Raw genomic sequence first — 13,087 nt, 5'->3', positions numbered from 1 at the left:
TGGTACTCTGGAAGGCCAGGAGAGTGAGATGCTGAAATGGAGGATTGACTGTGGTGTGTAATGCCATGATATCCTTCTGTCATACATTGTCCCCATTTGGGGAGCAGGGTTAGGGTATTCTGTGGAAAAGGATAAAAACTGGACCAGGGATGGGCAACTGGCTTACAGGTGGCTGATCCATAGGCTGACCAGGAATGCTAAGGTATCCTGATTAAAAATGCAGAGCAAGCAGGCTGGCTTCTTCACTGATTTAGAGACAGGAGTGGTAAACTACAGCAAAAGGAGCCTGTCCAGATCTTTAGGAAAATGGTAGAAGATGGCTGTTCCCTTACCTTCTCCAAGTCCTGGGGACTCCCCAGTTCTAGGCAGGTATTACCTTATAATAAGCTCTCTTTCATAAAGCAGCCTGTGTGAATCTCTTCCTAAAAACAAAAATGACTTAATAACGTGTTAGGCCACTGATCAAAGAGAAGGAGAAGAGAAGTTAACCTTAAAATTTATTTCTGTGGCAGAGTCAATAGAAGTAACTGTTTTATCAACTGTGAAAGTGGAATTCCCTAAAGAAGTGGACAAGGGTGCTTTCCTTCTTACCAATCATTATTTTTATTAATATACTTTACAAGACTGCAGTTGAAATAATATTAAATACAAATTTTTTATACAGAAAGTTTAATAAAGTTAAAATAGTTCCTTGTAATTCATAGCATTATTGCAATGCTTACAAAATTTTTGCATAGAGTGTGCAAGGATTGATGTTATTCAAAACAAAACTAAAAAGCTCTTCTTACATCACACCCAAATCCAGAGAAAAACAAAAAAAACAAGTTTAAAAAAAAATTATCCAAAGGCTGAACTTAATTGCTTTAGGGAAATGGGGTTCCTTTTTCAAAATCTCCAAGCAAATAGGACTTTTATGACCTTATCTTTACTGTGAAAGCACCAGAATCTGGCTTCTCCGGGAGTGTGTTTAGCCAGCAGAAAGATGGATGGTTCCCTGCCTTTCCTTTCTCAAACCTGATTTCCTGAAGAAGTGTGCTTCTGCTTCCTTGTGGCCTCAAAAAGAGAGAAGCTTGACTGGGCAGGTGGCTAACAGATCGCAAACTCTATCACTGCCTCACCAAACACTACCTATAAATCAGGTTAGTTTTGTGTCCACCCCAAATTCAGGTTTGCAGACTCTTGCTTCTACTTTGCCAAGATCTCCTGTCTCTGCTAGGGAACCTGAGTGCTGGCTCTGGTGATGTTAGTTCCATGAGACCCTTTAAAGATACCCCTTCCTAATTTGCTGTTTGGATGCATACATCAGTAAAAGAAAATCCCTGAATGACTTACCCTAAAACAGGATATTTGACATTTTTAGTTCATCCCTTTACTAAGGTTTGAGAGGTGGCAGAGCCACGGGAGCACGCCAGGACCCTGGTTAGCACTGGGATTGACTGTGTCAGGAGCAATGAGAGGCTCTGTCTGCAGCCCTCCAGGGGTCAGACGTGTGATGTGGAGAACACACAGAAAAAGCAGGACAGACCCACCCTCTGCCACTGCGCCACTACGAAGCTCTGGGTGGGGGCAGACTAGCAGGAGCTGCACAAGGGCATACTAGTTTAGCCTGTTCCAATTGTCCCTGGCCGAGTTAATTCTTCAAAATGATTTTAAGTCTTTGAACTCTTAGAGATCAAACCCTGATCCCTTGGCTTAGAAGATGAAAGTGCCCCAAAGCCACGAAGCTATAAGGACCTTCAGATGCACTCATCTGCTCCCTCAGTCACTGGGATGCCACCAGCCTCTTTGCTGAAACTAGGACACGGGTGTCAACCGTACAGGTTCAAGGTTAAAGGGTGCTGCTGTTGCAACAAGAATTGGCAGGTGGGTCCCCTTTCCAACTCAGCTCAATTGGTAATGATGGCCTGAGTGCTTTGGTAAGAAAAATTCTGCACGTGGGGTAGGTGGGGTTATGGGCCATTAGTGATGACTGACCAGGTACGGGGGGTGAGATTCAAACCATTATCCCAGCCAGAGGGGCCAGCTTGGTCCTGAATGCCCGGTGCTAACTGAATTCCTGCCAGTCTTATTTTCTTGTAGGGAAATACAGACAGTTGAGTTCCTTTCTATTTGATTCTCTCCTGGAGTCTTGCCACAACTAAATGTAGGGAAGAATGATAGCCACCTAAAATAAGACATTTGTCTTTTGAAGTGAAATACAGGGCAAGGAGAATTGTGTGAGCAGAAATGCTTATCTGTGTAGCCTCAACTATAGATCATTGAGGATTAAAGTTTAACTCTTAAATGTAAGGCTGACAACCCAGGCATCTTTCAATTTATAAGGAGAAGGAGCTTGATTTAACAAGAATCATAAAGCAAACTATTTGGTTTTTTTTTTTTTTTTTTTTGGTACCAGATTCTGTTACTCAGACCTTCTATATTTTTACCATAGGTATCTCTCTTTTGGTGCTGGATACTGTCACTCATGAGACAAGATAGAAAGAAAGGAGATACAATTTTATAGTCTCATCCACACAAGAAGGACTAGTTAAAAAACTGGTAGGAGACATTTCTTAACAGCTTGACAAATAGCTTGACCTGCTGGTGACTTCATAGCATAGTGGTCTGGAGTTAGACCCGCATTCCAGCTCTGCCCTTTTCTAACTAGTGACTTTGAGCAGGTTTCCCAGCCTTCTAAGCCTCAGTTTCTACATCTGTAGATTAGAACTATAATGGGACCAAACTCAAAGGATTGTTTTGAGGATGAAATAAGTGGATGAATATAAAACACTCAGCACAGTGGCTAGCACATAGTGCTCAATGAATACTAGTTCATAAAAATTATCATTATAATTGGAGAAATAGAACTCAGCTCTTGCCATGTTTTAGAATAGGCTGTGGGTCCAAGGAGACCTCTCTGACCTTTTGCAAGATTCATGGGTGTGATTTGAGAAGAAGGTTCACAACTTGCTCAGATCCTCAAAGAAGCTATGACATCCTCCCAAATGTTAGGACCTCGTGAATTATATAAATATGGTGACTAAAGAAGCATCAGTGTCTTCCTAGTCATCAAATATCTTTTGTCCTTAGACAGTACTTTGCTATACTGCTCCTTTGTAACCTTATGGATCAATTTGGGATTTAGGAAATCTGAGTTCTCTCTGATTTCACCAGAATAATGCACATATAGAATTAGGCTGTGAAGACAATAAAGAAATGGGATTACCAGATGAGTCTAGGAGTGCAGAATAGATTTTAGGTAAGACAGGTCTTCTCTCTTGCCTGAAAGAGGGCAGCTTGTTTTATTGTCTGACTTTAGGTCATGTTCAGTGATGGAGCAAAACCCCTTCACTGTCTAGTGAGGGTGTCTATGTGCCTAACAGGGTGTTTTGGAATACTATTCTGGTTTCCCATTGCGGCAGCTGGATTTGAACTCTAAAAATACTTCCTGTTGATAGTGTTTTCCTCTGTTCAGTTGAAAACCTCATGGAGGTGGAACTGATATTACTACTGTTGGGCAGAAGTTAAGAAGTCAGCATTGCTGTTGGTATGTTTGAGACTATTTACTGATGGATTTGGTTAACATCCTTAATACTGTTCTGATATCACACCTCTTGTTGCTTCCTTTGAACTGCTCTTTTTTTTTTCAGGGGAAGATGCTAATATCCTAATCTGTCAGTACCTAAAGAAAGGAAGATGTGCGGTTGGATAAAACCAAAGAAAATAGCCCATAGATCATGGGTCACCCCCAAGGGGGTGTTTTATTTTATTCTTGTGCTCTAACAATACTCAAAACGAGGACCTCCCACAAATAATTTCTTTCCCTTTGCCATTCAGACCTGTCTTGAGAAATTTCAAGGACTCCATTATGAAGAAAGCTTTTAAGAACCATAGAAATCACATTGCTTTTGAAAGTGCTAATGTGTGCGGTGTGCTGTGCTGGCTGAAGCAGCGGGCTTCAGAGTGCTTTATCTCTTATCAGTGGTTTAGCTTTGTGAATGAGAAATTCAGAGGCAACTGTGTAATTTGAAATTCTGATTACCACAAAGAAAGAGATGCATCTGACACCCCAGTGCAGTAGCTTTGACTATTTTAGTGGAAATATGTTGGGACTAGGGGGAGCTTTCCACTGAGGAAAAGGTGATGAAAGACCAAAAGAGAGACATTTTATCTTTGAGATAAAAGGCCTGTTTTCTAAGGTTGTTTCTTTTATTATGACTTTTCCCCCCGCTACCTGCTACTGGGGCCCCATGCAAATGTTTCATTCCAGGAACTGCTTTGTTATTCTTTTTGTGCCTAAGATTTCTCAGAGCAAGAGAAATAGAGAGAAGGTGTCTTGTTTACAACCTACTTAAATGGGATTTTCACCTTTCGGAGAGCCTTAAAAAAATAAGGATCTAGTGCTTAAATGGATCTGTTTACTTCCTTGGTTCAAACATCAGGCTACCTTTTGCCTAAAATAAATCAAGATATTCTCATGTAGCTGCTCCTGTGAAGGCCAGTTTAATCCTCTTTTAGTTGAATCCAGATAAAATGCTGAAGGACTCCTTTAGCTAATGTCGATTAGGGTCTAGTAAATGGTGGGTAAAAAAAATAAACACCTTTCCTTCCCTAACAGGAATACTAGTACTTACAAAGAATCATTCATAACTGATGTTATTTTAAGATATTCCTTTGAATATTTCAAATTATTTATTGGTCCTGCCAACTCTTCAGGCCTGTTGTAGTCATAAGAGAGCAAGTCTGCCGTGGGTGTGAATAATTGAGGTGATGGATGCCAAAAAGATGTGTTAAGTCAAAAATATTCTTCAGAGGACCATGGAATGGACATCTTTCTGGAATATGAGAAGGTGAGATAGAAACCTCTAAGCAGAGACTGCAGAAATAGTCTCTTCAGGAAAGAGATTCTAGATATAAATCAAAGGACCCCTGCTTCACTTCATGTCACACAATGATGCTGACCCAAGGAACCGCTATATATTAAGGGTCCTAGGAAAACCTTTTGGATGATCACAGCTTTCCTCTTTCACTCAACCCTTCCCTAATTCCATCTTCCCTCTTCCCAAGAATCCTATGAGCCTGTGTTTCTCAGACAAGTGGATATTTTTTACGTGCAATGTAAGGTGGAACATCTTTTCTATAACCACATATTTATATTTCCAAGCATGCCTGGAAATGTATTGCTATGACCTGCTTTCTCTCCTGCTGTGTCCAACACAGATGAGCCTACACATGACCTCTATGCCAAGCGTCAGCAAACTTTTACTGAAAAATCAATTAGTAACTGTGTTTCGTGGGCCACGAGGTTTCTGGCACAGACACCCAACCCTGCTGGTCCAGTATGCAATCAGCTATCCATAACATGTAAGTGGATGGATGTGGCTGTGTTAAAATAAAACTTTATTTACAAAAACAAGTGATGAGTCCCATTTGGCTTAGGGACCAGAGTTTGTTGACCCCTGTGCTAGAGTCAAGACTCAAGCAATCTTTGGTCTGTGGTGCTGGGCATACAATGAAAATCAACCAAGGGAAACTGACCTAAATGAAGTTAAAAGCCAGTTCAAGTTAATAGGTTCTGTCTCTTGGGTAACAGAAAGATAAAGCTTCATATCAAGTTTCCACCTAGACTGATGACACCAAAAGGGCTTTTGAAAACCTCCTTCATACTAGTCATCTCTTAAGACTCAACTTTAACAACTTATTAGCAGATATCCAATAGAACTAGGTGCTAAACATTTGGAGATGAAACTTTCCTAAAAAATATTAAAATACTAGAACTTCTAGAATATTGAAAATTCATTTAAGCTCTTCATTACGCCACCCACTGCTTAATATTCTGAGAGATGTGATTGTCTAGAAGATACTGTATATAAAGATTAGAAAGAATCTCATTGTTATAAATTAAAATTATCAGATTTTAATGTAAAAGAGATTTTTTTTTTCCCAGAATTCAGGTAAAATGTTTTGTCATGAGCAGGGACATGGAGGAAGTTAGGGGGAAAAATGTACATTGAGCACTTAATATGCATTTACCGAATTCTAAAGTCTGAACTGTAATACATAATTTAATCCATGCCAAACTTCCTGCTCATTACCTATATTGTAGTCACTTAGCACAAATGAAAATCAGAATTTTATATCGTGTCTATCCCCATAGGTGCTTGATTTCTATTCTTGGTTGCTATTATTCTTTTTATTCTATTTGTGATCTGAGTACCTTTAGAATTAAATTTTACAAATGGGATCATACCACTCCTTTTTATTGGCATAAAATTCCCAAGGTGCTCCTCTCAGACTTTCATTTAACAATTAGAACAAAATTAGATGAAAGAGCTCAGTGAACCTTCCGTTTCTTTGTCATCCTTAGAACAGGTACTTGAGATGACAAAATGCAAAGATGGTTTGTCTGTTAAAAAAAAAAAAAAACCAACAAAACACAAAACCCCTTTGTCTTCAGTTATGTAGCCACAAAGGGCCTCATAATTACTGCTGATCTGAAAGATATGGGGTAGATGCTCCAAGTTGCCAAGGAGGGCCTTTCTTGGCTTGGAATAACCCTGGATATGGTACATGCAGATTCTGGCAGTGTGATCCTACATGATATAAATAGTACTGAGCCAGAGCAACTGGATTTTTTTTTTTTTTTTTACCATTTTCTTTTTTAGACCCTAATGCTGCAAAATAAGCAATCACATGGTCTCACAGTTGAGCAACCCAGTTCTGTATGGATATTGAGCAGGAGTGACTGGAGGGAGCCCGGGGTCTGGGAGCCAGCAGAGCCACTGGTCAAGCTAGAACCATCCCTCTCCCCCCCACTGCTAAGTGACCAAGCAACACACAGTTTGTTTTTACCTCCCATGTGTGCAATCTCAGCCCCCCGATGCTGGAGTGTCATCTCAAAAATACCAAACCTCTTATTCATTTTCTATGGCAAATGTCACCTCTGCTTATGAAGTAAGAAAAAGTAGAACCCTGTTGAGGAAAAAACAAATGCCATTCAGGCCTACAAATAAGACTTCATTTAGGACTGTGGGGCCACTGCTTGCCAAGTGGCATCCAAGGCGATAGGAGTCAGTCGGTTATGTCTCCCTTCCGGGCTCTTCGGAGTCCACATCTGTCAGTCATTTGGTTGTCTACCAGCTTTTAAGATGCCCGGTCATTATTTCACCCTTTCCCTCCAATCACCCAAAATAAACTACAGGTAACAAGATAAACAGGATGTGCTTCTCCTTGCTGAGTGCATTGACGTAAGGCACAGGCACATTTCCCCCTCTTTGAACAGAGACGGTGTAATCTCCTGTCCCAGCACAAGAGCTGGCCAGGGTGACCCTGGAGTGTGATGATGAAAGTGGGGTGATGGGAGGTAGCTGATGGCGGGAATTAGGGAGCTGCTGCCACATGCAGGGGAGCAGGGACCACTGGGCCCCAGGGGACACAGCGATTCTAAGGAAGACACTTGACTCCTGTCTAGAGTAATGTTCAGTGAACATTCCTGGGGCACATGGTACTTCATGGCTGTGATTCTTGGGTCACTATTCTTAGAGAAAACGACAGTCAATTTAGGAAAATGAATATCCCAATACTGAAAAACTAGGTAAGAAGACTGGAGGCAGAGAGTTTGTGCATGCCTTTAAAAATAAAAGGCATGCCTCTAAATGACCTACCAGTCCCCAGAAATATATTTAAAAATAATTCTGTTCCCTATGCCACTCTTTGACTTCCACCTCCAAATAGCTTCTCATGGGGGTAGGGGGTTCCATTCTTAAGGGTTTGGATTGACGTGATCATTTTGGGTATGACTCCACTGCATAAAATTCAAAAGTGAGGATGTAACAGATTTTGAGCCATTTTTTGCCTTTAAACAGAGACATATCGGCCATTTATTCTTAGTCTGTCAGGCCACTGAGTAGCTTCCAGCCGACTGAGGAGCAGCTGTTGTCCTATTTTGTGCTGATTTACAGCTCCTGTTTTGACTGTGGGATAATATGTGAGTTTGAAGGAAGGAGGCTAGCAGGAGTTGGGAGAGTCATTCAAACTTTGCTAAAATCCATCCTCCAAATTCCTACAACCATGAAAGCCTGGATGCATTTGGATGCCAAAGTAGCACAGCCAGTCTGAGTTCCTCTGTCTGACTTCTAGAGGGACTTGACTTGAAGAGGGAGAAGATGGCTGGCTGTGTGGAAGCTCATAAAGGGAACTAAGGGTCTGCTTTTACTACAAGGGTCTTAGCCCCTGAGGGCGACTTGCAAATTCCCGCCATCACTGCCTTGTGATGACACTAAAGGCAAAGACAGGCTGTTACTCAAACATGTAGGCAGATATTCAGTAAGTGTCGATACACTGTGTGATTCAGCAGGGTCTGGAGAATATTAGGCCCAAATTAGTGTTTTGATTTTATCATGTATGTGACAGGGTTGGGATAGCAATGACAGTGGATATCACAGGGTCACCCATGGTTCCTTTTGTACTGAAACCTCATTTTATACAGAGGATATATATATTTATTTATATATATTTATATATATTTATATCCACCCACACACGCAAACACACTCACGCATACACACACACACACGCACGCACGCACGCACATACACACAAGGTCTTTGATAGGCTTTCCGTGTTCTAGTAAAAATAGCTGGCAGCCAGGGTCTAAAGCCAAAAAAGGCCTGGATGCTGCCGACAGTGTCCACTCCTGATGGTCTCTCACAGGCAGACACTTGTGTTTATCTGACAGGTGGAACCGGCTCCTGCCTGGGACAGGAATAACCTCCCGTTGGCGCAGACGCAGATCTCGAACACCTTCTGCCTCACTCCTGCGGGCGCATAGGATCCATGAGGCAGTCTAGGTAGCTTGATTTTCGCAGCATCTAACTTAATCTAAAGAGAGGAAACAGGAAGGAAGAGTCACTTATCCTCTGGACATTCCAAAACAGTGGATAAGAATGTTCAGTTGAAATCAAACGAACACCAACCATGTGCTCAGCATTGTTGACACTGGGAATTCAGGGATCAATAAGACAGGTCGAGTCTCTTCCTTCCCAGAAGCTTGTATTCTAGTCAGTCCGTGTTGCACTGGCAACGTCATGTATATATTAGCATTTTGTAATAGCATACCATGTGGAATGTGAACAGATTCCTAGAGTGATGTAAATTTGGAAATGGTAGGGTAACAATTTTCTTTACTATTCTTTACTATTTTCTTTTCTTTGCTATGCTCAGCCTCTCTCTACATTTAGGTATGGAGTGGGGCTTCAAGAACATGCAGCACTTCCGGTCTTAAATGTCAGGATTACAACTGATCCCTCCAGCGTCCAGATTTTGATAGCTATAAATTGCATCTGTGATGTAGTCACTCCTTCTACATGTGTGTGGTTTGGAGTCTGCAGCTGTCTGTGGAGACAGTTTTGATAACTGAAAGCTCTATCTGACTTGCTCTTTTAAAACAAATATAGCACATGCCAAACCAATCAAAAGTCGGGCTTAGTGAACAGAGGCAGGTGGAGACTGATAACCTCTAAGTAGATATGGAAAGTGGAATAGAGAGTTGCTTTAAAAACATTTTTCCTCTTTAAAAAATCTTAAATGGAAAAATTCACTTATGAATAGGATGAAGGCACTTTCAAAAGTTCGCATTTGAATTGTATTTTCTTTGGGGCTTTGGCTTACCTTGCTTGCAAAAACACAAGCAGCTCTTTTGTTCACCACAGTGAGACTGTATTGGGGTAAGAGAATGAATATTTGCAGCCTCTTGTCTCTCAGCCTCTCGTTGCCTAGCTAAGTTTTGACTTGTTCTGATTGGGATAGCTGTTAGATCTTACTTTTCCATTTTCGGTGAAAGTAAATGCATACAATGTATACTTAAAAATGACTACAAGTAAACTAAGCTTCTCTTTAAATAATCTTGTGTGTTTTACAGTTTAATTATACCAGACAACTAAATCTATTTTAAGGTGATGAGAGGGTTTGGAATTAGCGTTCATTTTTACAGCCGCCCTTATAATTCTGTTTTTTGTAATATGTGCTATTAGCTCAGCACTTTACAAATAATGAGTCATAAATTTTATGGGTTGTGGGTTTGGCTTATAATTGTGTTGTTCAATATATGTGATCCAGAAATAAAACCTCCTGATTGGCTCTTTTTGTTGTTACACTGTAGGATCAACGTCAGAGGCAAAGGAGTGCTGTGTCTTGGGAATCGTTGGCTCGCTGGAGCTGTGTCTCTCTGGGCTTCTGTCCCTCTCACGCCTACCTCTCCATCTTTGGACTCCAGTCTCAGCTCTGTTCTGCAGGTGGCTTCCATGTTGCCAGCTTCTGCATTTATTTCGACTCCTTTTGGGGCCTCCATCACCAGAGACCGGGTCGGGGACTCCAACCTGAAATATATGCAAGACTAAGAGTCAGGATCCCATTTCACTCTTTTAGTAAATTTAGGAGGAAGCTGATGCTTCTGAGCATTGAGATGACACTTCAGTATCTGATCAGAAAGTGATTCTACCTTTGCTTCACATGCCTGATCAACTTTATTAGGGTGGACATAGCATATCTGGGCTTTATCTTCATTGCACATCATAAAGATTGTGAGGAAGGTGTTCCAGGATCCTAGTTTTGTTCTGTCTTACACCTAGTTGATTGTTGCTTCATTAGCATGGTTAACCAAATTCTTACATAAGTTATCTCTGCTGCTGCTGCTAAGTCACTTCAGTTGTGTCCGACTCTGTGCGACCCCACATACGGCAGCCCACCAGGCTCCCCCATCCCTGGGATTCTCCAGGCAAGAACACTGGAGTGGGTTGCCATTTCCTTCTCCAGTGCATGAAGGTGAAAAGTGAAAGTGAAGTCGCTTAGTCGTGTCCGACCCTTAGCAACCCCATGGACCGCAGCCTACCAGGCTTCTCCATCCATGGGATTTTCCAGGCAAGAGTACTGAAGTGGGGTGCCATTGCCTTCTCCGAAGTTATCTCTAGAATAAGGCAATTTCAGGTCTAAACTGAGATTCCTGAAATTGATAGGTATTCTTTCCCCTTTGCCCTGCTTTCTGTGTCTTCCTGGAAACAGGTAGAGGTTAAGGAAATAGACCTAGGAGTTGGACATGACTGACCCAAGCCGTGGGGCTGCCACGGTATGACCTTGGAAAGTCCTTCTTTCCTCCTTTCTTTTCCAAAATTTCTCAAAGCCTCAGTTTCCTCATGTCTAAAGTGCTCCAAGTGGTGCCTGGCACATTGGAAATGTATGATTAATATGTGTTAATCATTACTATTACTGCTGTGACTGTTATGACACTAACAAGTCATAAAGAAATCTCAGGCCTTACTCAAATAGTCAGTTGTCAAAAGAAGACTCAGGATAGATGAGTTGTTGCTAGAAGTAAGAGGGAAGTGATTTAACTATAAAGGGGCAGCATAAGGAGTAGATGCTTTTTTGGTGACAGAACTGTTCTCTGTCTTGGTTACAGTGGTAGTTACATACCTCCATGTGTTTATAGAAACTCTTTGGACTAATTATACTATCCAACATTGAATTTTATTGTTTGTAAATTAAGTTGAGAGAAGGGAGAATCAGCCACACTCTGTGCTAATTATTGGCACAAAAGAGGAAAATGCTTCATAGAAAGTTTTTTGCCTATCTTATTTTATGCAAAAAATATGAACTAAAACTCATCCTCTAAGTATTCCAGATTTTAACACTATCACCCGGTTGAACTGAATGAAGATCCTCTTACCTGTTACAAATAAAGTATTCCAACTTAGAAAGCATAGCCCTCAGCAATGGCCACCAAAGCACTCTAAATCAGATCAATTTTCTGCATTTATATTTCTCCACTCCTAATTTTCAAACACTTTGAACATGTTTAAAAGGAACATCACATCATTCTCTCTGCCAACCGCTGACTCCATTTGCTTCCACCAACCCCCATGGGTAGGACACATTCTCGTGGGCATCAGTAAGTGGCAAGAAGAGCAAGGCACCAGTGGGGTGCCCTCCTGAGTGATTCCAAGCCATATTGCACAGAGGCCAACAAAGGGTTCTTCTCCATTTCCCAGGCCTGGGTCCCTGAAGTCTCTAGTCCTCTGGAAAGGACTGGCTTCAGCTTCTCTCTCAGTCCTCCTTTCCCTCGTGACCTCACCCCTTTGTGTGTGGCAAAAATCCCCCATCCTACCCCTTCCTCTTCAGAAGATCTTCACCAAGTTGCTGCTGAGCTGGGTATGGTTCCACCTCGAATTATGGCGAACTTCTTTTGCCTGTGGTTTTTCTCACTAGAACCTCTGGACAAGGAAGGGGGTCTTGTCACTAGAACAGCAGAGAATGACGTGTCTGAAGTGCAGCCTTGTCTAGGACTTAATCCAACGCAGTTGAGCTCTTCCTATAGCTTACTTCTAAAATCTGCCAATGGTTTCCTGCCATTTTCATTTGCTTCTCTCCTGTAAGGTCTGGCTGACTCATACCCCTTATCCTAGCATTGTCTAACCTTCTGTTTTCACTAATATTCACCCCATGGCATAAACTTCCCTTCTGACAATACTGCCGACTCACCTCCACATTCATTCACCATCTTCTCAATGGCACTGCCATTCTCCACCTTGCCCAGGATACAGTCCTCAAACCATCTTCTCTCTTTCCCTTTCCTTTGACCTTCTCTCCTTCCCTTATTATAATGGTTAACTCAGCCTTTTAAAATAAATTGGAGTATAATTGCTTTACAATGTTCTGTTCATTTCTGTTGTACAATGAGGTGAATCAGCTATATGTATACATATAGCCCCTCCCTCTTGAACATCCTACCCACTCCCCATCCCGCCCCTCTAAAGTCACCACAGAGCTTCAAGCTGAGCTCCCTGCACTGCACACTAGCTGTCTATTTCACACGTGGTAGTATATATGTCAATCCTACTCTCCCAAATCGTCCCACCCTTCCCTGCCCCAGCTGTGTCCACATGCCCATTCTTTACAACTGAGTCTCTAGTCCTGCCCTGAGAGTAGTTCACAACTTCTCCATTCATCTCTAATCTGGACTACTGAAACCTCACAAGTTTTGTGTCTAACTCCTCCTTTCTTCCCCAGTGTACTTCACGCACAAATATATCTTCCCGAAGTCAGTTTTGAATAT

At 41.7% G+C, this 13,087-nt stretch overlaps 1 protein-coding gene across 4 annotated transcripts in view; it reads right to left on the bottom strand.

The window, feature by feature from the left end:
- Positions 1-579: 579 nt before the first annotated feature.
- Positions 580-13,087, bottom strand: part of SGCD (sarcoglycan delta) — a 660,276-nt gene continuing 647,768 nt past the window's right edge. For 3 of the 4 annotated variants that reach the window (XM_061151820.1, XM_061151819.1, XM_061151817.1), the window contains 2 exons: positions 10,232-10,355; positions 580-8,859 (listed from right to left, as the gene is read on the bottom strand). In XM_061151820.1, coding sequence (XP_061007803.1) covers positions 8,686-8,859; positions 10,232-10,355 — 298 coding nt within the window. In that variant the 3' untranslated portion in view covers positions 580-8,685. The remainder of the gene's footprint in view (positions 8,860-10,231; positions 10,356-13,087) is intronic. The other variant, XM_061151818.1, reaches the window with a different exon arrangement.

Source organism: Dama dama, chromosome 9, assembly GCF_033118175.1.
Source record: "Dama dama isolate Ldn47 chromosome 9, ASM3311817v1, whole genome shotgun sequence".
Classification (NCBI taxonomy): domain Eukaryota; kingdom Metazoa; phylum Chordata; class Mammalia; order Artiodactyla; family Cervidae; genus Dama; species Dama dama.
Note: the sequence above shows the minus strand (reverse complement) of the source record. Positions and strands in the feature narration are given on the sequence as shown.